This window comes from Panthera uncia, assembly GCF_023721935.1.
Source record: "Panthera uncia isolate 11264 chromosome A1 unlocalized genomic scaffold, Puncia_PCG_1.0 HiC_scaffold_17, whole genome shotgun sequence".
NCBI classification, from domain to species: Eukaryota; Metazoa; Chordata; class Mammalia; order Carnivora; family Felidae; genus Panthera; species Panthera uncia.
This window is the reverse complement of record NW_026057577.1, coordinates 6,072,828-6,098,599: the sequence shown is the minus strand read 5'-3', so window position 1 is coordinate 6,098,599 and position 25,772 is coordinate 6,072,828. Positions and strand designations below refer to the sequence as shown.

Genomic DNA, 25,772 nt, shown 5'->3' with positions numbered 1-25,772 from the left:
TTCTAAGCACACTTGGAAGCAGTAAAGGGGCCTACAAATCTGGCAAGGACAGGAAGACAGCTTTGCAAAAAATCACAGACCCACAGGAAAAGCAACCTTCTCACCCAGCAGGGCAATACTTCCACTAGCTGCTCCTGAGAACTGCTTCTCTCTCTCAGCCCAGACTGGCCTGGCCTTGGGTCAGAACCATGGGATTTCCATCCACAGGCCATCCCCTCACTCACAGAGGCCAAGACATCTTCCCCACGGGAGGAATGCTACATCAGACTTCTCTAGTCTTCAGGCTGCACTGAGATACCCCTCCACTGACACAGATCTTACCTGCTAACCCTCTGGACTCTAGTCCCAAACCATGACTTTTTCCAGACCACCATATTTAGGGCAGAATTCAGTGTGGCCTGGAATTGTGCTTTGTGATGATGTGTCGAATGAATGAATGCATTGATTAATAAATAATAAATTATGAGTATTCGATGAATATTAGCTTCTATGTCCACCAAATACAAGGCTTCCTTACAGGCTATCCCCATTGCAGCCTCAGTCCTGTAAGTAACTGCACTGTTCCAATCCTAGAATGCCACACCTACTCTCCCCACAGCCTCCAGGAATTCTCTGAGACTTGTGCTCAGGTCATGCTCCCAGAAGCCCTCCTAGCCATCCCTGCTCTGAGGTTCCATGATGCCCACAGCACATGTCTCTCGGTTGTGTCCAGGCAGTCAAGGCTTGGCCAGCAACAAAGACCAGGAGGAAGGCCCAGTCCTGGACGAGTCTTTTTTTTTTTTTTTAATCCCCTAACTTCCTGAAGAAGCTCACAGACCAATGTAAACAGAAGAGGATTGAAGACACAGGCTGTTTCATTTGTGTCTCTTTAGCCTTGCCCCTAGACTGCCATGTAACTGAATAGTAAGTTCCAGAATGGAATCACACAGCTTCACCTCAAGACAAACAGCTAGGGGAAAGGGAGTCAGTCTGCCAGTCTGCCCTATGCCAAAAGGCTGACCCTCAGGTTTCTCTAGGCCTGCTTCCTGGCCACATTGACGGAGCCACATGCTAGAGCAAATCCAGGACAGGGAGAGATCCAGAGAGCCAAAGCATTGCAGTGAAAATGGAGGAGAAGCTGAGCCTGAGTTAAGGAAGATGAAGGCTGTGCCAAAACTCATTTTCCCTTCACAGAGTACTAAGCTCAGAAGGCAAAATCTGTCCTTGCAACCACCTCCTGAGACATTTGCCTGGGAAGAAACAGCCAGTGGGAGGGAGCTAGGGAGTGTCTGAGAATGTTGGGAGCAGGGAGAATATTGCAGGCTCCAAGTTAGACCTGACCATGAATCAGATGGGGCTTGGGGGGTTGGGAGGGTGGATTCTTACCCACACAGGCTCCCTGATCTTCCCCACCAGGACACCAGAGGAGAAGACACAGGGGAACTGTCCTGGATCATATGTCTTCCATCCAGCATCTGTCCCCATCAGGAAATGGGGTGCCTGGCACTCATCATCTTCAACTCTAAAGGCTAGGTGGAAAGGAGGTGGTGAGGTGAAGAGAATGCCCTTTGAAAGAAATGAGTTGGGGGACAGGTTGAGCTTGAGGTGTCCCCTAAAATCCCTGATGATGACAACAGGCTGCTCCTGAGATCCCTAACTTTGTGTGCTGCCTGAGGACTGGTACCTCATGCTAGCTGACCTGGTCTGCTCTGGGGAGGTGCCAGCAAGGAGAGGCCTGGGGTAGCACTCCAGAGGCCTAGTTACTACCTCTTACTCAGCCTCAGTGTCCCACTCTGGTCCAGCCCCACCCATCCCAGTGAAATAACCAAAGTGCAGGGGGCTCTTAATTCCAAGGTTTAAATAATAACAGTTAAGTAGGATGTACTCAAAACTAAACCTATGTATCCCTCTGACCTAGTAACTTGACTCCTAAATCTTACATCCAGAAGAAGAAAATCCATACATATGTTCACTAAATGACAGATTCAAGTGTTCAAAGCACTGTTCATAATAGCCCCAGACTGGAAACAACCCAAATGCCCCTCAACAGAAGAACAGGTAAACAAATTTGCTCTACTTACACAATGGAGCAGTTATACCAAATTGGAATGAAGAATTTACTACTACATACAATAGCATGGATGAATCCCCTGGACATTAAGTAAAATGAAAGAAGCCAAGCATAAAAGCACACATTGTATGTTCCATTTTGGTGAAGTTCACAAAAAGACAAAACTAATCCATGGCTACAGAAGTCAGGATAGTGCTTGCCTGCTATGGGGAATGAGTGGAAGTGGACATGGGATTTCTGGGGATGCCCATTTCTTGTTCTCAATGTATAACTTTGAAATTTTTTTGGAGCTATAAATTTATGATTTGTGCATTTCTGTATGGATGTCACATTTCAAGTGGAGGGGAGTGAAAGAACTACCAGTATTTCTGGAGTCTATAACAGTGACACCACCCACAAACCCACAACCAGACTCAAGGCAGACCTACTGGTCACACTCACCTGTCCAGCCAGGACCTCTGTAATCTGACTCAAGAAGGGAGTGCTAGGGAAAGAGTCTGGCTCTTGAACCCAGAGGGGAGAAACAAGCCAGAATCACATCAAAAGACACTCTAGAGATCCTCTATTCCATGCCTCCTAGCCCAGGTGTCAGCAAACATTTTCTGTAAAGTATCAGAGAGTAAATATTTTAGATTTCTCTGGCCACATATAGTCTCCATCCACATATTCATCTTTATTGAACTCCTTTAAAATTTAAAAACCATTCTTGGGGTGCCCTGGGTGACTCAGTCAGTTGAGCCCCAGACAATGGATTTTAGCTCAGGTCATGATCTCACAGTTCGTGGGACCGAGTCCCACTTTGGGCTCTGTGCTGACAGTGTGGAGCCTGCTTGGGATTCTCTCTCTCCCTCTCTCTCTGCTGTGCCCCACCCCCACCAACTCATGCATGCATGCTTGCACTCTTTCTCTCAAAATAAATAAACTTAAAAAAAAATTTAAATTTAAATTTAAAAAAATTAAAAAAAAATAAAATTTAAAAACCATTCTTACCTCTTGGGGTTTACAAAAAGAAACTGAGGGCCAGATTTGTCAACCCCTGGGCAACGTAACCAATGCTAGACTGCCCCTCTAGTACCTCTGACAAATGGTCCCCAGTGTCTGTGACAAGGGCTTGCCTTGTCACCATGAACTGAAATTTAATTATCTGCAGTTGAACTCTTGTGTGGGCTTCTCCAACCTAAAAATTCTGCTAGGGGCACATGGCTGGTTGGGTCCAAAGAGCATGCAACTCTGAGCAGCCCCCTCTTCTTTTGTTCTACTCCCCAGCTGGTTCCCCTACCATTCCATGTGTAGGGTACAACCCGCATTCAGAGATGGGTAAGTATTTCAGCCTTGAAAAGCAGTTTCAGTTCTTCTTGTTCAGATTTCCCCTCGTGGCTCCTCAGCTCGGTCATTACCTCTAGGAAGGCTCCCAGATTATATAATGGGAATTTACTTGTTAGTTTCCTAACAAATAAACACTACCAATAGATGCCCCACTGTAGGCAGGCCAGGCCTGGGTTTCAACTCCCTCCCTTTCCAAACATAAGGTTTTCCAAACCACTAAGCGACAGGCAGTAGGACATTTTTCACCACAGGGTCCCAATCTCCTGACCCTTCAAAGAGGAGGACTTTCTTCTATGGCTCATCTACTACAGGAAGGGCATATAATAGTAGGTGATGGGGATACAAAGATAGCCCCAGTAGGCACTGTTCCAATTACTTTACAGATGTCAATTATTCCAACTTCACAACAACTCTAATATATGTGTGCTACTGTCATCTTTATTTTGCAGATGGGGATATAGCAGCACAGTTGTTAAGAAACTAGTCCAAAGGCACACACAGAGTTAAGTGACAGAGTTGGAGTGCTAACACAGTCTGGGACGAGCCTCAGGGAAGCGTCTCCTTCAAGAGGTTATGCCTAGGCAGAGACCTGAAGGATAATTAAGGAGCTATATCTGGGTGAACCAGTGAAACAAAAGCCTTCCAGGTGGAAGAACATGCCCAAAGACATAGAGGCCAACAGCCTAGCATGAGTGTGTCAGACTTCCATTTCAGGTGGATGGTTCTGGTGGCTTCAGGATGGACTGAAATGAGGGCAAACGACCCTTTAGGAAATGTATCCAGTTGGAAGCTGATAGGGTCAGATCTAGGATGACAGGAAGAGATAGAGAAATCGGCCTAGGTTTGGGGAGATAAAAATCAGCAGGACTTGATGGTTGCATTTTGTTGTGTTTGTTTACTATTTATTCAGCAGATAGGTTGTATGTTCAGCATTATGATAGATGAGCTGCATGTACAATGTTAACAGCACATTTACCATCCCTGCTCTGTAGAATTTACAGTTCAAGTTTGGGCTCAGAGAGGGACAGCAGGGGTTCCAGGTGGTGGAACACCAGCAGGTGGTGTTCCTCAAACCAAATAGTTGACACGCATTATTGAAGACAAAAAGATCTATAGAATAAGTCAGCGTAGGGCATACTAAGTCTGAGGTTATCTGAGAAGTTGCAGGACAGTGGAGATGGACATAGAAGTCGTAACGGGAGAGATGAGGGCTAGAAAGCCGAGGCTCTGCAGGTAGTAAGGGATTAATTGGTTTGAGGAGAAAAGTTGGAGGTATACGAGTCCCCATGCGAGATCGTTTGATTTCACAGCCACTCCACGCTACCGCAAGCACCACCCCACTGCGTTCTTGCAGGCCACACCCTCGAGCGTGGCCTCCGTGGAGAGGGCGTTCTCACTACCACAAAGGCTTCAGGCTAGAAGGGCCGAAAGTGCACGAGAGCGCGAGTTTGGACGCCGCTCTCCCCACCCTTTTGGGTCCGTGTCCGGGGAACTGCCTCGGCTGAGGGACTGCTGGACACTCTGTGTCTGGCTGGTGTGGAGTGGTGTAATGGTCTGTTGATTCTCTTTCCACTTCTGCCCATTCTCACCAGTCTTTCCTATCAGGACCGGCTGGATGGCCGTCAGGGCTCCCAACTGTCGCGTCCCCTGGGGCATCATAGAGAACGTAGTCCTCCATTGGCTCAGTCTACCCTTTCCGAGTGTGGGTTAGAGCGCCTACGTCATTTTCTGTCGCCTCGGGCTGGGTGGGGAGTGCCGCCACCAGAGGAGGACGCTGCTGGGTCGGGCAAACCTGGAGGGAGGCAAGAAACGTGTCGGGACCCGGATTTGCAAGCTGAGGCTGGAAGGAAAGTGGAAGCTGCAGCCTGGTTCCGCTCCCGCTCCTCTTGGAGGGCGGCTGAGTCGGCGCCAGAGGGCTTTCGCGCCTTGAGCTGGGAAGAGCCTGAGGGAGGGGAGTAAGGCTCCTTTGCCGGCCTGAGGAGGAAGAGCAGTGTAGAGAAAAACCTTGGGTCACAAGCGTAGCTTGGACACGTAGCCTGCAGACACGTTCCCCGCTCCTCAGCTCGGAGTTGACGCATCCACACCTCCAGGCTGCGCATTAAAATGGCTGGCTGTGCCACTACTCCTAACCCCATGCAGACCCTTCAGGAGGAAGCGGTGTGTGCCATCTGCCTGGATTACTTCAAGGATCCCGTTTCCATAGGCTGTGGGCACAACTTCTGCCGAGGATGTGTGACCCAACTGTGGGGCAAGGAAGATGAGGAAGACAGGGACGGGGAAGAAGATGGATGGGAAGAAGACGAGGACGACGATGTGGAGGGGGCCACCGGTGTATGGGACAACTCTATTCCAGAGGTTTTGTACCAGGGCAGTGCTGACGAGGTGTTCCAGGACCAAGAAGATGATGAACTCTGGGTTGGTGACGGTGGCGTCAGGAATTGGGACATGGACTATGTGTGGAACCAGGAGGAAGAAGAGGAGGAAGATCAGGACTATTACCTGGGAAGCTTGAGACATGACCTGAGAATTGACGTCTACCCAGAAGAGGAGATATTGGAAGAATACGAGGACGACGAAGAGCTGTATCCTGACACCCACTTGCCTCCTCCTCCTCCACCTCCACCTCCCCCACCTCCTCCGCCCCCTCCACGTCAGTTCATCTGTCCCCAGTGCCGAAAGAGCTTTAAGCGTCGCAGCTTTCGTCCCAACTTGCAGCTAGCCAACATGGTCCAGATAATTCGCCAGATGAGCCCCACTCCTTATCGAGGAAGTCGGGGGAATGATCAGGGCATCTGCTCCAAACACCAGGAAGCCCTGAAACTTTTTTGTGAAGTGGACAAAGAGGCTATCTGTGTGGTGTGCCGAGAATCCAGGACCCACAAACAACACAGCGTGGTGCCAATGGAGGAGGTGGTGCAGGAGTACAAGGTGAGAGGCACAAGGGGGGAAGGAGAATGGGGGGGTGAGGGGAGTGGAGAGAAAAACAAGGGCAGCTGGGAGGCAGATACTTGCTAGTTGAATCTTTTTTGTGAGAGATAAGGGCACAGTAGTGGAGAGAGATGGGCATATGTGGACAAGAGACACACTGGCTGAGGCTGATTGGCTTCCCCAAAGGAAGCTGAGCAGAGGCACCAAAGCTGACCACTGTTGTTATTCCCTTTCAATCTGAGTATCAGTGGCATGTCCCTAGTACCAAATTTCACTCTGTTGAGTACTGAGGGTGTACCTGACCAAGACTCCAAGACCCTTAACACAAAGGAATGGAAAGCCATTAAGTACTTGAACCATAATAGACATTTGAAACCTCAGAGCACAAGCAGTGTCAAAACAGATGACTGGGGAAACACACACACACAAACATTGCTGGTTTTGGTATGCTGAAATGCCAGGTAGGAGTCATAGACTAAGTGCAACTGGCCATACCCCCTTCCCAAAATCTGAGGTTGCTTCCTCACCTTCAGTGGGGTCTGTTTTCCCTGTAGAGAGAGGCAGAGGACATAAACAGATGGATCAAAAGAAGTCTCATGTCCTTACCACTCTCCTTTCCTGGTATTTTATCATGAAAGGAGTGAGGGATTTAGGATGAGATGACCTGGCTCTGCCACTTACTGTCTAAACTTGGGCAGGTCTCCACCTCTTACCTTTACTTTTCCCCTAGGCTTGTTAAAATTAAAAGAGACCATGTACGTGAAAGTTTTTTATAAACCATGAAGCACTAAACAGATGTTTGCTTTTATTTGATTTTCCTGTAATTTGTCTTTGCTTTGGGTTCTGATTTAGTTAATACATTGCTTTCCTGACCTGAGTAGTAGAGAGTTATCTCAATGACCACATAAATAATGTCTTCCTTACCAAAAGCCTAGGTGAATGTGACTTCTAGCAGTACCCAAGGAAGGAGAGGACATCTCAGGCCCCAAAAGTTTTATCTTGGATATTCATTAGCAGCTGCTCACATCTCAGTGTGCTTTACAGTTTATAAAATCTATTTCCTCATGTTCTCCTACAGCAGTGGTTTTCCAGTTGTGAATTTTGACCAATTAGTGGGTCTTAAAATAAATGTGTCATGCCCAGCATTATTTTAAAATTAAACAGAAAATATCAGGGTTCATGGAACATAGTAAGGTAAACATTGTCTTATGAAAGCCTTAAATTATGTGTACACCTGTGTATACTTGGTCTCACAGTAAAACGTATTGCTTACTCTGGGTTGCAGTCAAAACACAAACGCTGTCCTAAGGCATCATACATTAGCTATTATCATCACCCTTCAATTTAGTTACTGGTAAGTGCACAGTGAGACACTACAATCTTAACTACAAATCACTGCTAATTTCATCATACAAACCTGACTTTAAGGACAACCCTAGCACCATGCTTTCCCCCAGGGTAATAAAGTTTGCCTCCAGAAGAAACTCTGTCCTATACTTCTGGTTTTTAGTACAGTGAACCTGAGGAAAGAAGGTAACCTTTCATTCCTCTGCTAGAATTTTCTGTAAGGATTTTGAAACCACAATTTTCACTGAAAGTTAAAAGAGATGGTCTTTTCAACTAGGGAAGCCAGATAACACTCACTTGAAACTTGAATTATTTATAAAACATACCAGTAAACATAAACAGCAAAACCAAGTTAAACAAATTGGGGATAATTCCTTTCAAAATATAGAATATTTAAAAGAAAATAAAACTTTTATTTTCAAACACATACCAGAATTTAAGTAGATGGTATTGCCAAACATAGGAATTACAATGAAGATGTTAAAACTTTTATTTTATGTATGTATAAACTTTTAGTAATTGGTAATGTAGTTTCGTTACTGCCTTTCATTGGTCAACATATACCAGCAGCATAATTTACAATTTTACTGAAAACTCTCATGATAGGTAACATTATAAGAAACTATTTTTGTATAAAGGTTTATTTCATATTATGCATTATCCATCACACAGTTCTGGTTACAGTGAATTCTTGTCAGCTACCACTTGAACACATTTTTTTAATCTACTTTGAAGGTGATCAAGCTTTTTAGTTTTAGGGACTGAGTAGGGAGTTGTTACTCATAGACTCAAGGAATAGGTCAGTGATTTTTCAGGAATAGGAGAGAAAGGCTTTCTCTCTCCCTCCACAAGTTATATTAGCATTGCACATATGGGGAATGTTATAATTTATAAAAGAACTCCTTGGCTGGTGGGAATACAAAGATAGAACAAGAAACATTCAGAGTAAGGCCTATAATTAATGAGGCATATGAACAGGTTGGGTAGCCACAGATGTTCATTGTGGGTATGATGCTAAATATTTATACTGCTATTTTTCTTGCATATCCAAGACAATTATATTGTTTCGAGGTCAATGTACTTTTAAAGTTTAATTTTGTATAAAAAGAGGCTTTTTAGCTCTGAAAAGCTTACTTATTTACATCTTCCATTTTGTCCATCCCATGAGTTAGAGTTCATCTTGACTCTTCAAGATAGAATCAGAGGATTATGAAAGTAAAAGCATTTAGATTTGACCAAGGGCACCATTAAATGGTGTCAGGTTTTAGGCGGCAGATGGGTGTATAAAAAGGAAATGAACAAAGATTTCACTTGTTGGGGTTCAGGCACAACTGGATGCCTGTATTGCCCTGCCACCCAGCTGCCGCCAATAAAATCATTCATCGTTCTGCAAGAGGGACCAGATGCTTCCATCATCAGTACTCCTTTTTCTGTTTTCTCCTTTGAGGTAGCTAAATATGGCAGCCAAAAAGTTATTTGAGGCTTTTATCAAGTATATATTCACGTTATGATGCAGAAGATAGAGTCATCTTCTTCAGTTGAGTTACCAGTTACCTGAAAATGTTGGGCAGTGACACAATGCCAAACACTGTTGAATTTATGCCATTAAAAACAGTGGAGTATTCTGCAAAGCACAATTCTCTGAAGCTTTAAGATTGGACAGTATTGGAATATTAACAGCAATCTTCCAAAAGCTATGAAAGCATAATATTAAATAGCCCTTTTAATTGCAAAGGAGAAAAAAATGAAGAAATTTGTGAAGCCTTGCATTCCAAGTGCTGCCACAACTTTGAGAGGAAATTGAGGAATTCCAGACTTTCTTCATCTACTTCTACAGTCTTAACTCTGAAATAATGACTGAACATATCAAACTTCAGGTTTTAAAAACTTCAGCTCATCTTTCTTTGCTGTTGAGATGAATCTACTGAAAAAAAAAAAAGTGTGCTTTATGTTTAAAAATAAAGCTTTAAAAACTGTGGATGTGGTGGTTTCATAAACGTAATACTTGACCACTAAAAACAGTATTTTTGAAGCTGTATCAAATGAACTGAATTGGAAGAAAATTATACGAGTATACTCGGTGGTGCTACAGCAATGGAGTGTTCTAAATCTGGGTTTTTGGCAAGAACTGAAGAAAACTGTGTGTAAGATGTACTGTAGCAATCCCCACCAAGCATCCACTTCCACTGATTGACCCATAATCTACTGGAAATCTTCACCTTGCTGTCAGCATAACCCTTGTGAAAAACAGTAGATTTGATCCCAGTTTGCCTTGATTTTTGAAGATCTGTTCAGAATGCCATTGAGAGTGTTTTCTCTTATGTACTAAGGTTCCTTGGTTGTCAAAGAACTGTACTCAGCTGAATTTATGGACAGAACTGACTTTGAAACACCAATGACAAAATAACTCTCTGATTTTGGAACACCATCTAAAGAGAATTTGTTCTTTAAAATTTCAAAAATTAGAACTTTTGACAGAATGTAATGCATTGAAGCTTAAAATACATTGACCCTGAAATGTCAAAAGGCAAACACCAACATCACTCTCATTATGAAATACTTTAAGCAAAACTTGCCAAAAATCCAGCTACACATAGCAAACTCATGCTAAAAATGTCTAACTTGCTTGGCCAATCTTTCAAGGACTAGATTTCTGAATGTTATTTCAAGACAAAAATATGAAATACCCATAACTATTTTGGGTGATTGTTCTTGACCTTGTTCTTAAAACCTACCTGGGGTCGCTTTTATAAAGAATGTTTTCAACTGTTGGTTGGTTCAATTCCTTTAAGAGGAGTATGTGGAACTTTAAGTCTGTTTGTTTTGACTAGAAACTTCCAGATAAATACTCTAGAGAAATTGGGATATAAAATGTCTAAGCATATGTGAAGACTTTGTTCCATTTGTTATTCCATTTTCTCTTTACATCTTAAAAGCTTTTTTGGGGGGGGGGGGGGGGGGTGGAGTATATCTAGCTGTGGGGAGAGGACAGTACAAGAGTATTGTTAAAGCACCTTGTGTTTTGTTATATCTTCTATACCACCCAAGAAAGATAAGGCTTTTAACAGTGACATAGTTATCACATCATCTGAATAAATTTTTGCCTTCCAAAATTACCCTTGCTTTGATTTTTAGTCATGATACTTGTGAAATTTTAAATAACACTAGAGGGAAAATGTGAAATTTTTACGTATATGAAAAGTAGAGCTATGGGTTCCAAAAACGTTAAGGAAAAACTGGTATATCCATATTCACCAGATATTCATCTATTTATTGAATGTTTTCCCTACTAGGTTCAGCTATTGACTGTTGTATCACAAGTCAGACTGTTTAAACTTGGTCCTCACTACTCCTATGGTTGTACCTGGGACCTCATCTTTACAGACTTGCTACTTATCTGAAACCCTCACTTTAAACTGCACTATGACCTTAGCTCTTTGCCTCCTAATGCAGTTAAACACACTCTAGTTATACCTGCTCTTCAGTTTTGTGGAGGCCACAGTTCACTGACTCCTAATTTTTTTCTTTCCCAATTTAATAGATTCTTGCTGAGCCTGGACCTCATGATTAGTCTTGGCATGAAGAACGGATCCACACTGTAGTCTAGACCAGCGTTTCTCAACCTCAGCACTAATGACATTTTGAATAAGAGAATTCTTTGCAGGTTGGGGCTGTCCTGTGCATTATAGGATGCCTAGGAGCATTCCCTGGACTCTACCCACCAGATGTAAGTAGCACCCCTCCATCAGCCGTGGCAACCACAAATGTCTCCCAACATTTCCAAATGTCTTATGGAGAGGGGTGACAGGAGCAAAATCATCCATGGTTAAGAATCATTGGTCTAGACTCAGGGAAAGTGGTCAAATCCACAGATGTGCCATTACCAGCTTTACTTATGCCCTATAGCCAGTGATTGACATAGGTGTTTAAAAGTGTTCAATGGGGCACCAGGATGACTCAGTCAGCATCTGACAACGGCTCAGGTCATGATCTCATGGTTTGTGAGTTTAAGCCCCATATCAGGCTGTCTGCTGTCAGCACAGAGCCTGTTTTGGATCCTCTGTCCCCTGCTGTCTATGCCCTTCCCCTGCTTGCTTGTGCTCTGTAAAATTAAATTTAAATTAATATTATCTTTTTAAAAAAAGTGTTCAATGGAAAAATAGCCCCACCTACCTAGAACCTTATTAAACGGTCTTAGCATCAGTGTATTAATTGATATGACCCCTACTTCTCCCAGCTCTTGGCAGGCAGGTGGCAAAGTCAGCAAACTTTAAAAAAAAAAATTTTTTTTTAATGTTTGTTTATTTTTGACAGAGAGAGAGAGAGAGAGAGACAGAGCATGAGTGGGGGAGAGGCAGAGAGAGAGGGAGACCCAGAATTCGAAGCAGGCTCCAGGCTCTGAGCTGTCAGCACAGAGCCTAACACAGGGCCCGAACTCACAGAGTGCAAGATCATCATGACCTGAGACGAAGTCGGATGCTCAACCGACTGAGCCACTCAGGCACCCCAGCAAACTTTTTTTTTAAGCCAGAGCTGCATATGTCACTGCCATTTGGGAGAGCAAGGCCTATGACAGATAAAGCAATGTATGAAATCAAGATCTAGAAATGATGAGTAATAAAAGACAATCACTTCAGCAAATATCAGTTTCAGCAGGGCTACAGGACAGTCATTTTTTGTTTTGATTTTTAAGTATTATGCAGAATTTACAAAACCAGAGCCTGCCTGCTCCTGGTGGAGTGGAGTGGCCCTGCTTTAATAAGTATAACGTCAACCCCTAAAGCACTTCCTTAAAACCTGAGTCTCCTCTACTAGCCACCAACCTCTGGCCCCTATGCCATGCCTCCAGAAATCTTTATAGGACCTACAGATTCTATGCTATGTCCCACCCCCAACTCCTGACCCCCTCTGAAAGTTAATCCTGGAACAATGAAAGTTATTACAAATATTTATTGACTGATAAAAGATTACAAAAAGGGGGACACAAGACATTAGGCTGTTATACCAGGTCTGAAAGGACTTTGCAACAATGGAAGTATTCTAAATCTATGCTATTTGATATAGTAGCTACATATGACTTAAGCTCTTGAAATGTGTCTAGTGCAACTCAGGAACTGAATTTTTAATTGTATTTAATTTTAATTAATTTGAAATAGCCACTAGTGGCTATCAAGTTATATTGAATTGTATAGTTCCATAGAAAGAAGGCACGTTGAATTCTGGTCCTTCCTAGGACTCAGGAATAGAGGCAAGTCCAAAGGAAAGATGAAAAAGAAATGAGACAACTTTCTTTTCCCCATCAGAAGAGGCAGGCTCAAAGGTGATATTTTTTGGCACAGAAGCAAATACATAAAAGAAAGTGGCTCAGTCAGTTGAGCATCCGACTTTGGCTCTGGTCATGGTCTTTCAGTTTGTGAGTTCGAGCCCCACATCAGGCTCTGTGCCGACAGCTCAGAGCCTGGAGCCTGCTTCAGATTCTGTGTCTCCCTCTCTCTCTCTACCCCTCCCCTGCTCACGCTCTGTCTTTCTCTCTCAAAAATAAATAACATTAAAATAAATAAATAAAGGCCTTCTTACATTTTTTTTTAAAAATCTGACTAAAACAGCCTTGAACAGTTCCACTTGTGATTCATGTGGATCACATGTGAGAAATGTGATAAGGAACTCTAATGGGAAGGCAGCTAAAAAAGAAACTGCATTACCCTCTTTCCCAAAAAAGCCAAAGCTGGGGCCTCAAAATAGGAGGGGAAAGAAGTATAAATAAGGTTTTATTTGGTGCCTGACTTTTTGAAAGTGGGATGTGGGGCAAAACCTAGCATTAAAGTAGGTAAGTGGGTTCTTCCCTTTTTCCTCTCACACCTAAATCCTGACAGAGAGTGGTAAGGAGATCATGGAGTCCTAGAAGGGAAAGCAGTTTGTGCTGGCAGTGCTAAATAAGAAAAGAGGAAGTGAGCGGTTTTAGGAATAACAGGGCTGAAAAGGAGGAGAGCTAAAAGTGGTGACAAATTTAACTTTTAATTATATAGTCTTTGCCCACAAACCAGAGTCCTCAGAGGTATAATATGAGAACCCCAGGCATAGGGAAATAGCTCATCTTACAATGTGAGAAGTGTAGGAGCTGTGACAGGAGACCAGCAAAGAAGGAAGGAAATGGGCCGCTAAGTTACTACTCTTCTCCCCACTTCTATCCCTTCCAAAGAAGCAGGAAAATGGATACCTCAGAGATTTGAGCTAGAAATAGCCTTAAAGAATAGGTCTTATTCTTCCATAGCTACTGAGGCTTATTCTTCCATAGCTACTGAGGATCATGCTTAGGCCTTCCCAGTCTTTTACCCCATCCTAAAGGACTCAGCAGAGTTGGTCAGAGACTTCTCATTGACTATTCCACCTGGTATGAAGCAGGGCCCCACAAAGATGAAGGACCCAGGTCACCTGGAAGAAGACCCCTAGGGGTCCTGCCCCTTTTTGTCTGCCATTTCCTAATCAGATAGAATCCTCTGTCTACCCTGTCCAGCAAAGGATGGAATTTCTCAGCAAGCTCTGGCTATTTAATCCAAGTGTGAGTAGAAAGAACTGTTTTCTCTTCAGCCCTCTTACAGTGTGGTAAGCTAGCCAGTCTTAAGGTTCCATTTTAACATACCTTCCCAACCCTAGTTCATATGAAATTGTCTTCTTCCAGGAGAAAGCTGAAAAAAGGCACCTTGGGTCATCTTTTGTTTCTTCCTACCACCTAATGTTGTTTTAAATCCTTTAACAAGCCAGAGGTTTGCCTTCTCCTAGCATGTCTTATAATTCTACCTGGCCTGTAGTCACCTGCCTGGACCACACCCACTTCCACAGCCTCTCGCTGTACATCTGCTGAAGTACCTAGGGCCTGGAGAACCCACAGTCCATCTCCCAGGGAAAACCCAACAGAATGCCTTAGCAGCTTTCACTATTAGACTTCAGACTTCTGCCTAAGATGGGCAATGAATATTTATCCAGAGACATAAGTAAATGATATGTGATTTTTTGCAAGATCTGTTCCTGGCTTTGACTTAATAACATATCCCTGCCTCTCACCAGGAAGAAAGCAATAGAACCTACAGTAAGAACAGAACTTCCCATGTTTCTTTCTAATCTTTTTCAGCTTAATTCTTTAGGCCTCAATCATGAATTAGTTTCTATAATCAGAGCCCAATTCTAGATACTGGAGTGAAGAAGGTGGGGTAGGGAGGAGACAGATGGATTAGACATGTTGAATCCCTCATCATAAGGCCATTGGTAAGTCCTCACTCAGTCTCTCCTTTCATAGGACTCTCATGACCCTCCTACAAACCCCCTTGTCTGACTTCTGAACTCTTGTCGTTTCTAGTCTTCCTTCAACCTTCAAACTACCCTCCATTCTGAGACCAAACACTTTACAACAAAATTAAGTCTAGGCAGGAGAGGGATGAGATAATCCTAAAGAGAAAGACCTAGGCCTCAAGACAAATCCAGATTCCTTAGTAGTCAACTCCTTCCTGATAGAGGCTCTCTGGCCACCTTGGGTTTCACTCTCTCCTACCTTCCCATTTGAAACTATCCCTCTAAAACTTCTGCATGCAAACTACTCTAACCCCTCCCAATGGTGATCCTCTGCCTGGAACACCTTTTAACTACTTGCCCTTAACTACTTAGCCTGTGAGGCTAGTTACCAAGATTGGAATCTTCTACAACCAAACCCTCTACCAGCAAATGCAGCATTTGAGCCCAAACAGACCAGTCCCTGACCTCAGGGCACTGAGAAAATCCCTGAGGGATTCAAATAAGGGGAAACTGAGCTAAGGGCTATGCAGGCCCAGCACACCATCACTATGAGGGTATGAAACCAGAAGCCTAACTTAGACTTGAGGGTCACAGAGGGTTTCTCTGGGGTGGCAACCTGAGTTGAGACCTGAAGGAAGCTTAGATTAAGAAAAGTGGGGGTGAGGGGTGCCTGGGTGGCTCCGTCGGTTAAGCATCCAACTTCAACTCAGTTAATGATTTGTGGTTGGTGAGTTCGAGCCCCCTGTTGGGCTCTGTGCTGACAGCTTGGAGCCTGGAGCCTGCTTCAGATTCTGTGTTTCTCTTTCTCTCTGCCCCTCCCCTGCCCACAGTTTGTCTCTCTCTCCCTCAAAAATGAATAAACATTAAAAAAACAAAGAAAAGAACAGTGGAGGTGGAATATGGTGGGCCTTCCCGGCAGAACAAGGTGTGTGTTCTGTGGAGGAGAGAACTGATAGTTGGGAGGAGCAGGGGAGAGCCAGTGTACCCACAAAAGGAGTATGGGCCAGGGGTACCTGGGTGGCTTAGTCAGTTGAGTGTCCGACTTCAGCCCAGGTCATGATCCCACGGTTTGTGGGTTCAAGCCCCGCATCAGGCTCTGTGCTGACAGCTTGGGGCCTGGAGCCTGCTTTGGATTCTGTGTCTCCCTCTCTCTCTGCCCCTCCCGCACTCTATCTCTCTGTCTCCCAAAAATAAATAAACATTAAAAATTAAAAAAAAAAAAAAAAAAAAAGTAAGTATGGGCCAGAGCCAACCACACTGAAACTGCCAAGAAACAGTAGAATGAAGGGAAGTCACCCGCTTTAGCTGGCAGGGGGCCCTCTGGTCTTGGCCACATCCTTTTCCCTCAGCCCTTCACCTATCACCCACAATAGTCATCACCACCACATTCAAGGGAAGACCTGTCTCACCTCCTGAATGCTGACAGGAGGGAATAGAGGTCTGTTCCTAAAAGAGAGGCTATGGACCTCTAGCAGGGAAACCAGAGGGGCTTCTCCCAGCTGTATGAGTCTTAGGAATTCCCAGCAGAAAAGACAGACTTCCTTAAAAGAGCATCTCCAATTTCTCCCTTAGGATGCTTACCTTGTGTGGGAATGGAAGTGGTGCCAGTGAGGATGTGGGAGACAAGGGAGCAGCCCAGGGACTGGGACTAGAAGTGGGTGGGGAACCCTCCAGGAGGGGCAGCCTGAGGAGCAGAAAGAAGGCTCTGCAGAGAAATTCTCCCAAAGGCCAGGCGGGGCCCTCCAGCAGGCTTCCACCTCCTAGAGGCCAGATCAAAGACATCTGGAATGAAAAGGCCGGCCACAATAGACCCGTTGTGGGAACTGTGCATCCTGTAGCCAAGGGGAGTCATCCCACTGGAAGGGGCAGGGCTTGAGGTGTGAGGAGTCCAGGTGAACCCATATGCCTAACTGGGAACCATGGGGACCCAGAGGGAAGCAGGTGTGTATGGGGCTCAACTCCAGCTGGGGCTGAGAAGGAAAGGCTGCCGCTGCACCCTCCTTCCTGCCCCTCGCTACACCCAGAATCGGGGCCATGCCTCCCTAGGTTCAGGAATGCTCTTCAATGACTTTGTGGCTTGCCGGGAGGCCAGGCAGTAACTGGAGGAAAACTCCGAGGGGGAAAGCCCAAAACCTGTAATCTGGTCGTCCGGGGAAGTCCACTACATTCCATTTCTCCTTCTCCTCTGGCATTGCCAGACGGGTACTAATAGGCTCCAGAAGAAAACGCGAATTACCCTCCCCCCTTGGCCGCATAGGATGGGGCGCTAACACAATCCTCTTACAGAGCAAGGAGCTGGTGTACGAAGAGGCCCACGGAATTATGGGAAGTCAAGGGCACTTCCAGAAATTTCGAGCTCGGTAGGCGGCAGGGAGGACTCCGTGAAGGGGCCAGCCAAAGATGGGACTGGGGGAGGGCGGGGCTAGCCTGGGAACCGCCCTCTTCTGGAAAGGAACTGAGAGATGCCTAGAAACGTCGTCCTTGAGTAAGACCTGGGAGGCTCGTTTTAAACCTGCACCCTTGGCCCTGCCTCAGGGATGCTGATTCCACAGCGGCTCCCTGGCAAAATTCAAGAAAACTGAGAGCCAAATGGTATTTCTCCAGGCGGGTAAACATAAAGTGACTGAGCAATGATCTCTTTAGGGAGTGGAGATAGGAGACGAAGAACTCGTGTTCTTGAACTGAGGAAATCCTCTGCATATACAGGTCAACAGCCAGGGGAGTGCTTGCGCTGAGCATCTCTACTAGATGATGCGTGGAATCTCTCACCTCTCCATTTGTGCCAAGTGCCCAGGGCACTTGGCATGACCCCAGTTATGAACAGCAAGCTGGATATTGGTGTGGGTGAAGGTAAGAGTCTCCCACGACCAGAGGAGAAACAAAATACATGGGTCGAAGTCGAGTTGGACTATATTGTTGGAAAAGCAAGAAGACAGCTAATTGGGGGTGCTATGGTGGTGGGTGACATACATGACTGGGACCCTTGAAGCACAGTCAGGACAGCGTCCTGAAGAGCCATGATTCTTCCCCAAGCCTGCTGGCCCTCTTGTCAATTGCCCCTTACCTCCATCTCAGGGTTTGAGTTTCAGCACCTGCAACAATCCAGTTCAAGACTTTTGCACTGACTGTCTCTCCACTACATCTCCTCCCACATACTTTCCATTATTGGAACATTAACTTTCCATATAGCCACAGGGCTGTATCCTACTTCTCCTTCCTCTCTGCTCCAATCTCTCTCTCAATCTCCGTTCCACTCACCCCATCAAATGTAAACCAAAAAAAAAAAAAAAACAAAAAAAAACAGGTCCAGGTCCCCACCATCTTAGCTCACAGGTGTATTCCCCCAAGACCTAAAACAGGAACTGGTACCAAAGAAATGCTAAGTTTGCCTGCATTTACTCTGCCAGGCACCATTCTGGGCGGCTTTACATTTATTGACTGATTGATTGATTGATAGATAGATAGAGATAGAGCACAAGCAGGGGAGGGGCAGAGAGAGGACAGAATCCCAAGCTGGCTCCGTGCTCTCTGCGCAAAGCTGGACACGGGGTTCGAACTCACTAACTGTGAGATCATGACCTGGGCCAAAATCCAGAATCGGTCGATTAACTGACTGAGCCACCAAGGCGTCCCTGGGTGCTTTACCTAACTCACTTACTCTCCTCAACACCGTTTTAGGTTGATACTATTGTTTCCAACTTCATTTTACAGATGTGAAACTAAAAATAATACACATTACAAACAAAATAATTATGTATAATCCCCCCTTATTTTGCATAAATGATAGTCACTGCTATCATCCTGATCTGTGCAACCCCCCCTCCCCCATTTAAAAAATATTTGAGGGGCACCTGGGTGGCTCAGTCAGTTAAGCATCTGAATCTGGATTTTGATTCAGGTCATGATCTCAGGATTAGTGAGTTCGATCCCAGTGTCCAGCGTTCTGCCGGGAGCATGGAGCCTGCCTGAATATTCTCTCTCCTTCTCTCTCTGCCCCCACCCCCGTTCATGTGCACCTCCCTCTCTCTCTTAAAATAAATAAACTTTAAAAAAATAAAATTAAAAATACTTGAGAGAGGCGCTGCCAGCCAGCATCGTATCTTAATTTCAAGAATGTGCCGTAGCGGGAGGCACTACATACTCACATACCATGAGGTTAAATGGGAGGGCGGTAGCCATCCAGGCAACCATGTTCCACTGCTTCCCAGTCTGAGGACACCTCCTTGGGGGCACGCCTGGACCCCCCAGCCGGCCTTTCTGTGAGGTGGTTAGGCCCAGAGCGGCTTTGGACCCGAGTCCCCAGAATTCAGAACCCGGAGGCCTTTCCTCTCGCGGACGTTCAGTTTCTATGACGGCTCTCTGCACTCCTGCCTAGACGAGAGCTCGGTGAACGATTAGCGGCCCACGGACCGATTTTTCGTTCCTCCCCGCTTTTCCGCACCGTAACCCATTTTCGTCTTAACTCCTGCCTGGACTAAGCCCTTCCGAACAGGGAGTGCCTCAGCCAATTCCCTAAGAGCAAAAACCTCTTGATGAAAGAGCTGCTCTCTGAGACAGAAGTCTGTTAGGGTTTAATAATTCACCTGAGCACAGTGTATTTAAAAAAATTTAATACCATATTTTTCATATCGCTTACCATTTCTCGCAGTTCTCACCCAGAAATTAAGCTCCCTCAGCGTTGCCCTCCGAGCCACCCTGCGGAAAGGGCGGAGCTCGGGCTGTGCCACATGGGAATACCAAAGGTGCTGGGCGATCCTGACGGGAATGTGCCGTGCACTTCCCCTCTTCCGCTTCTTAAACATCACGCCCCAGTGAACGTTTGATGGATTCTTTAAAACACTTGACAGAGTTGGTTTCAGAATGTTTTTTGTATGGCACAGCTAAACTATAATGCGTGGCGGAAGGGGACCATGAAGTTTTATCATTTCACCTGCCCCTATGCCCCACCTGGCGCCGCCATCTAAGCAGAAATGAATCATGGGGGCCGCCATTTTGTTGGAGCGGACGGGTATTTCCGGTTCCGGTGGGGTGCCTTCTCTCTCTTTTCCTCTGCAGAGCCGCGGTGCGAGTGGCTGTGGTGCTAGTCTCTGAGCTATCCAACTCCATCCTTGTCGCCCCGGCGACACCCGCACTCCCCGCCGCCATGACTGAGCAGATGACACTTCGTGGCACCCTCAAGGGCCACAACGGCTGGGTGACTCAGATCGCCACCACCCCCCAGTTCCCGGACATGATACTGTCCGCTTCTCGAGGTACGGGCTGAGGTGCGGGGCAAGGGGTTGAAAGATAAGTGGGTTGCGCGTGTCGCCTGTTGTTTCCAGTGGATCGCGAGTTGGCGGTCCGGAAAACTCCGTCCGCCTGCGAGGTGGGGCATGCGGACCCGGGCCTAAGTCTCAGCCTGGATGAGCCCGTGAGGCATTTTCCACTTTGCAAAGGCCGAGACATAGATCAGCTCGTGGCTGCTAGGATTGCAGGATTGGGGTTTTATTTCTTGCCCGCCTCCTCGCAGATGTGGCTAAGTGTGCAAGAGCCTATACGGGTCGGGCGGGGCGGTGATGACCCCAACATGCCATCTGAGTGCCCATGCTGAGACCCAGAGGCTGTTTCTGAGCTGCCGCCCGGCCCTGTGCCTAGTTTTTCCTGGATGGACTCCCAAAGGGAGTCGTGACGCCAATCTCCTTGCAAGCCCGTGTCTTGTTTTTTCTGCCTTTTTTTTCTTGTCATTCTCTTGTTTGAATGAACACGCTATTGTTTGCCCCCACGCTATTAAAAACAGTCTGAGGTTAGGATCATGTCTGACGCTTAATCGGAAAGCGTGTCGAGTCCCAACACGTTTCAGTGAAAGCTTCCAGCCTTGTAGTGTGTAAATCAACTAAATCCAGTACTTCTGGCACCCTCAGTGGTAGTTGTAGGAAGCCCACGTTCAGTCTTCCCACACCCAAGCAGCAGTGTTTATGTATTAGACCTCAGAATAAAATTCAGACATTGGACTGTTATGAATGTCACAAAAAGGCATCCATAATCTGCTAAAGGCCTCCACACCTAAGTTTAATTCTAGTGGCGTTGCTTAGTTCTACTTGACTTTGTTTTGGAATAATGAATCACTTAGCTTTGACTAATGACAGCGCTCTCGGCTTGGGGGTCCCCTCCCCCCTTGAGTGTCCTTAATTTCTTGTAAATCCACCAATGACCTTGAGGGATCCTGGATTATCCAGTAGGTCAGTGAGTGGGCTGTGGGATTCCTCACTGGATTTTGTGTTACCTCCCCTTAGATAAGACTATCATCATGTGGAAGCTGACCAGGGATGAGACCAATTATGGCATCCCACAGCGTGCTCTTCGGGGTCATTCCCACTTCGTTAGTGACGTGGTCATCTCCTCAGATGGCCAGTTTGCCCTCTCAGGCTCCTGGGATGGAACCCTTCGTCTTTGGGATCTCACAACGCAAGTAGCTGCTCATTTGACTCTGGGGCACTGGGGAAAAGCTGGGCAGAAATGAGGTAGATGCTGTTGGGAGGTGGTTTCCAAAGGACAGTGAGGTTCATTGTGGGAACTGTAAAGCAGGGCATACATAGAGAAGATAGTTGGGTTGCTTGGCTTCCATCCTTGCTGCTTTTAATTACTTTTGCAGAGTTGCTTCAGAGTGGGCTGGTTGAGCAGTTTTGCCACATACTGTGGTTGAGAGTAGGCAAGGGTTTGAACATGTTTTATCTTGGGAGCTCAGTCTTTGGATGGTCAGGCATAATGGAGGATCCTAGTGATGACAGATGACATTGTCAGCCAATCCCCATGTGGGAGTGAGGACATGTCCTGCAATTCTGAAGGGATTCTCTGGCATATGCTCAACCCATGTTGTGATCAGACCCATGTCCAGGGTCATGTGAGTAATGGCAGCTCCAGTAAGACCAGGGAAGGCCAGGGAAACAGTCTGATGTGGAAGAATGTTTGCAGAGTCTAGAGACTGACCAAGTCCTCCTCCTTAGGGGTACCACCACACGCAGATTTGTAGGACATACCAAGGATGTGCTGAGTGTGGCTTTCTCCTCCGACAACCGCCAAATTGTCTCTGGCTCCCGAGATAAAACCATCAAGCTGTGGAATACTCTGGGTGTCTGCAAATATACTGTCCAGGTAACAGTGAAGGCACATGCAGAAAGCACATGAAGATTCTCTCCCATCCTTCTTAACCTTGGCATTATGTGGTGATTTCAAGCCTGGCTTGGGCTCCAAAGGGGTTCTGTTGATATTAAAGGTTTGGGTTCCAGGGATGTGAGTGCAAAGCCATCAGTGTACCTCCCATGTAACTGAGGGAAGGGGTGAGGGGTGTAGTTTCATGGGACAGGATAGTTTCTCCTTATTTCTTTTCTGTCCTCTAGGATGAGAGCCATTCGGAGTGGGTGTCTTGTGTCCGCTTTTCACCCAATAGCAGTAATCCCATCATTGTCTCCTGTGGCTGGGACAAGCTGGTCAAGGTGAGCTTGAAGTCAGGATGTAGGGCTTTTACCAGCCAGAATGTTCCCATTGCCTCGTAGATGGTCATAAGTTCTAACTTTGAAAGCTTTATTCCTCAGTTGACGTTTCCTATTGCTGTTTTCTAACTATTAGTTTTTGATACTTGGTGTGGAATAGTTAATTGAACCCAATATCCCTTGTAGAGCAACGAAGCATTCTTTATTTAATCTTGATTGTCCTTAGGTGACCAAGACAAATTCTTTAACCTTTTTTGTTACTGGTAGAATGAAAAATGGCCACCATATCCAGAAATGCTTTTAAAGAAGGTGCCATGCCTTTTTTGTCTTGAGCCTTCCTGACCCCAGTGGATTCGGAGCCAGGTTTTTCACCTATTACCCCCAACCCTCCCATATCTAGGTATGGAACCTGGCAAACTGCAAGCTGAAGACCAATCACATCGGCCACACAGGCTACCTGAACACTGTGACAGTCTCTCCAGATGGATCCCTCTGTGCTTCTGGAGGGAAGGTATGTTCAGGAGCTGGGAGTATTCTACTCAATGGGGGACAGTTTTTTTTTTAAAAAAATACTTGATAATGTAGCAATCCAAGAGTAAATGTTTGTGAAAATTGTTTTCTAAAAATTATATACACCATACTGTTTAAAAGATTGTTTTCAGTAAAGCTGGTTTCTTAAAGCTGTTGATATTATTAGAATTCTGTTTTCAGAACTGATTGTAGTGATTTTAGAAATTGTCAGGGCCTTGGTAGGGTTGATGGGGTGTCATGCATTAACGGAGGGGCATTCAGAGATATCCTGGTATTTGAATCATTAGCTTTGGGGAAGTTGTGGGAGGGAGAATAAGAATTAAGACAGAATCTTGACAGTTGAGATTAACACCTGGAATAGGTTTCATATTACCCTGACTCCCCTTTCCTCTTCTTAGGATGGCCAGGCTATGCTGTGGGACCTTAACGAAGGCAAGCACCTTTATACACTAGATGGTGGGGACATCATCAATGCCCTGTGCTTCAGTCCTAACCGATACTGGCTCTGTGCTGCCACAGGCCCCAGCATCAAGATCTGGGTGAGTGTGGGCTACAGTTGAGGGCCGAGCTCCTGGCTTTACTCTTGTGAGCCATGGCAATGTTGTGATTTCCTGATATGTCACTGCTGGGATTCGAGCTTCCTGAACAACTGCTGATCATCAGGCTATCAGTGGAGACCCAGGAAGAGCAAGTTACAACTTGCTAGGATTGGGATTTGCAGTGGTGCACGATACTTACCTACTAAAGGGTGTCACAAATTACAGCAATTTATTCAGTCTCAGCATAATCAACCTTTTGGTCTAGATAATTTGGTGGGGGGAGGGGAGACAGTCCTATGCATTTTAGGCTGTTTCACAACATCCTTGGCCTCTATTCCTTGGATGCTTGTAGTAGAAACCCTCCTTACCTTGATTTTGCCCCTTTCCCAGGACTTGGAAGGCAAGATCATTGTAGATGAACTGAAGCAGGAAGTTATCAGTACCAGCAGCAAGGCAGAGCCACCCCAGTGTACTTCTCTGGCCTGGTCTGCTGATGGCCAGGTAAGTGGGTCTCTGCTTAAGTGACTCAGCTTTTACCTTTTTTCTCCCCCTCTTTGCTCTTGGAATGTCTTTGACATAAAATGAAACCACAAAACTAGCCAGGTTGATTTGAGAGAACCAAATTAGCTCTACCAGTGAACAGAGTACATGTTCCTGCACTGGAAGGAAAATTGATCTAACAAGCAATGATTACCTACCTTCAGTTAACACTTTGGATAACTTAATCATTTTACAAGAGTATGAGTCCTTACTACCAGCTGTTGCTTCCTCTAGGAATACATACCACCTACAACCTGGTGGTTAGAAGATTGGGGGTCTTAAAAGAAGGGAATGCAGAGTTCCATGGCTCTGACATGACCTATCACTGTCATTTCTCCCTTGCAGACTCTGTTTGCTGGCTACACGGACAACCTGGTGCGAGTGTGGCAGGTGACCATTGGCACCCGCTAGAAATAGAGGGCAGAACTTTGGAAATAAAACATTGGTTTGCTGACTTATAGTGTCTTTCTCTGATAAGCAAAACTGCTTTCTAATGCTGGGTTGCATCACAATGTACTGTGTCTCAGGTATAGATCCTTGGGGCCTCGCTTAAGCCTGGAGAAAATGTTCCTTGGGAATAGTAAAATCTCAGTTCAATTTGTAACATAAATAATTGAGTAGGCATTTTGTCATTCCTCAAGGTAATATGAAATATTTTGAAACTCAAGTTAGTGTAGTCTGTCAAGTTGTCTTTTTGTTAAAATGGAGATTTTTTTGAACCCTTCGTCTATGATAAGGCAACTCTCCCCAAAAGAGGTTCTGCTTAAGATCAGGTCCTTTTTACTCCCTTCATTGTTGGAGATTAAAAATTATGAAGTCTGCAGGTATTCATAAATACAATCACAGCTGGCTTTTTCTCAGGTAGTGGCTAAGTAAATATGTAGCATGTTGAAGTAGCTTGTACAGTTTCCTTTGCCATCAACTCCTAATGGTGATAAGGCTACTGTGGCTTTAGCTTCAATTTTATGGGATTTCAGCTAGACGCAATCACATGGAAAGACTTTAGAAATGTAAAGATTCTTGGGAAAACCAGAATCCTAAAACCTCAAAGCAGTGATAGACAAGTGGCAAACAATTTTCAAAGTGCATGCTGAAGAGGGTACCAATAAAACTATGTAGGATATTCAAATGGGGTGAGAGTGAATATCCCAATCTATGGAAATAACACGAGTGGTGTGAAACGCAGGTTATGGGGAAGGTACAATCAGTCCTCAGTTCTGTGTCATTACATTTATTGGAGAGACTGGCTTACTGTGGAAGAAACCCTGGCCCTACATTCTATTTTTGCTCACCTAAAGGAAAGGACTCCACAAAAGAAGCAAATAAACTTTATTTCCACAACACATCCCGTCTTCCCTTTCCCCCAGGAACAGAAGTTGACCTCTGCCATCAAAGCAAAGGACAAAAGCTGACAAGTGACAGAAGGCAAGGGGTTACTAGAAAAATAGATTATACCCAAGGCTCTCCTGGGGATCCAAACCCCTGTCCCCAGGCTCCTGGTCAGGGCTCACCAGATGGAGAGAACTAATATATGAGGCTGGATACTGACACAAGGAACTTCATTGGACAAAGAGGAAAGGAGCCTGGCAGTGAAAAGACCTGGAGGGGCTGGGCGGGGTGAGCTTTACTCCTAATGTGAGTGCTGGAAAAAGGGTGGGGGAGAAAATAATTTATTGGGTAATACAATGGTATGTAGTTTCAATTGTGTTGACCATTCCAGATCTCAAGCTAAATTCTGGCCAGTCTATGGAGGTA

The 25,772-nt window shown here is 45.4% G+C and overlaps 2 protein-coding genes and 2 non-coding genes across 5 annotated transcripts; all 4 read left to right on the top strand.

The window, feature by feature from the left end:
* Positions 1-4,853: 4,853 nt before the first annotated feature.
* TRIM52 (tripartite motif containing 52) lies at positions 4,854-18,957 on the top strand. Of its 2 annotated transcripts, none has more exons than XM_049648399.1 (2): positions 4,854-6,304; positions 11,193-18,957. In XM_049648399.1, exons 1-2 carry the CDS (start codon positions 5,480-5,482, stop codon positions 11,220-11,222), a joined length of 855 nt encoding a protein of 284 aa, XP_049504356.1. In that variant the 5' UTR covers positions 4,854-5,479; the 3' UTR covers positions 11,223-18,957. The 2 variants fall into 2 exon arrangements, with proteins under 2 accessions (XP_049504356.1, XP_049504355.1); XM_049648398.1 differs by lacking the exon at positions 11,193-18,957 and adding an exon at positions 9,387-10,767 and having other exon boundaries at positions 4,855-6,304.
* A 1,012-nt stretch (positions 18,958-19,969) lies between these two features.
* Positions 19,970-24,471, top strand: RACK1 (receptor for activated C kinase 1). The gene is made up of 8 exons (XM_049648408.1): positions 19,970-20,190; positions 21,211-21,382; positions 21,922-22,069; positions 22,315-22,410; positions 22,808-22,918; positions 23,337-23,477; positions 23,868-23,978; positions 24,363-24,471. Exons 1-8 carry the CDS (start codon positions 20,082-20,084, stop codon positions 24,426-24,428), a joined length of 954 nt encoding a protein of 317 aa, XP_049504365.1. The 5' UTR covers positions 19,970-20,081; the 3' UTR covers positions 24,429-24,471.
* On the top strand, positions 20,485-20,552 carry LOC125935888 (small nucleolar RNA SNORD95). The gene has a single exon (XR_007461867.1). It is a non-coding gene; the product is annotated as a small nucleolar RNA SNORD95 (small nucleolar RNA).
* On the top strand, positions 21,689-21,767 carry LOC125935878 (small nucleolar RNA SNORD96 family). Its single transcript, XR_007461857.1, has one exon. It is a non-coding gene; the product is annotated as a small nucleolar RNA SNORD96 family (small nucleolar RNA).
* Positions 24,472-25,772: the final 1,301 nt, after the last annotated feature.

What these genes read in the sequence shown, in the direction of transcription:
- TRIM52 (XM_049648398.1), top strand. Translation starts at nt 5,480, where the DNA reads ATGGCTGGCTGTGCCACTACTCCTAACCCCATGCAGACCCTTCAGGAG. An exon ending in AGGTGGTGCAGGAGTACAAG is followed by an intron (nt 6,305 to 9,386) that starts GTGAGAGGCACA and finishes TTAATTGCAAAG; the next exon opens with GAGAAAAAAATGAAGAAATT.
- RACK1 (XM_049648408.1), top strand. Translation starts at nt 20,082, where the DNA reads ATGACTGAGCAGATGACACTTCGTGGCACCCTCAAGGGCCACAACGGC. An exon ending in GATACTGTCCGCTTCTCGAG is followed by an intron (nt 20,191 to 21,210) that starts GTACGGGCTGAG and finishes ACCTCCCCTTAG; the next exon opens with ATAAGACTATCATCATGTGG. An exon ending in CGTCTTTGGGATCTCACAAC is followed by an intron (nt 21,383 to 21,921) that starts GCAAGTAGCTGC and finishes CCTCCTCCTTAG; the next exon opens with GGGTACCACCACACGCAGAT.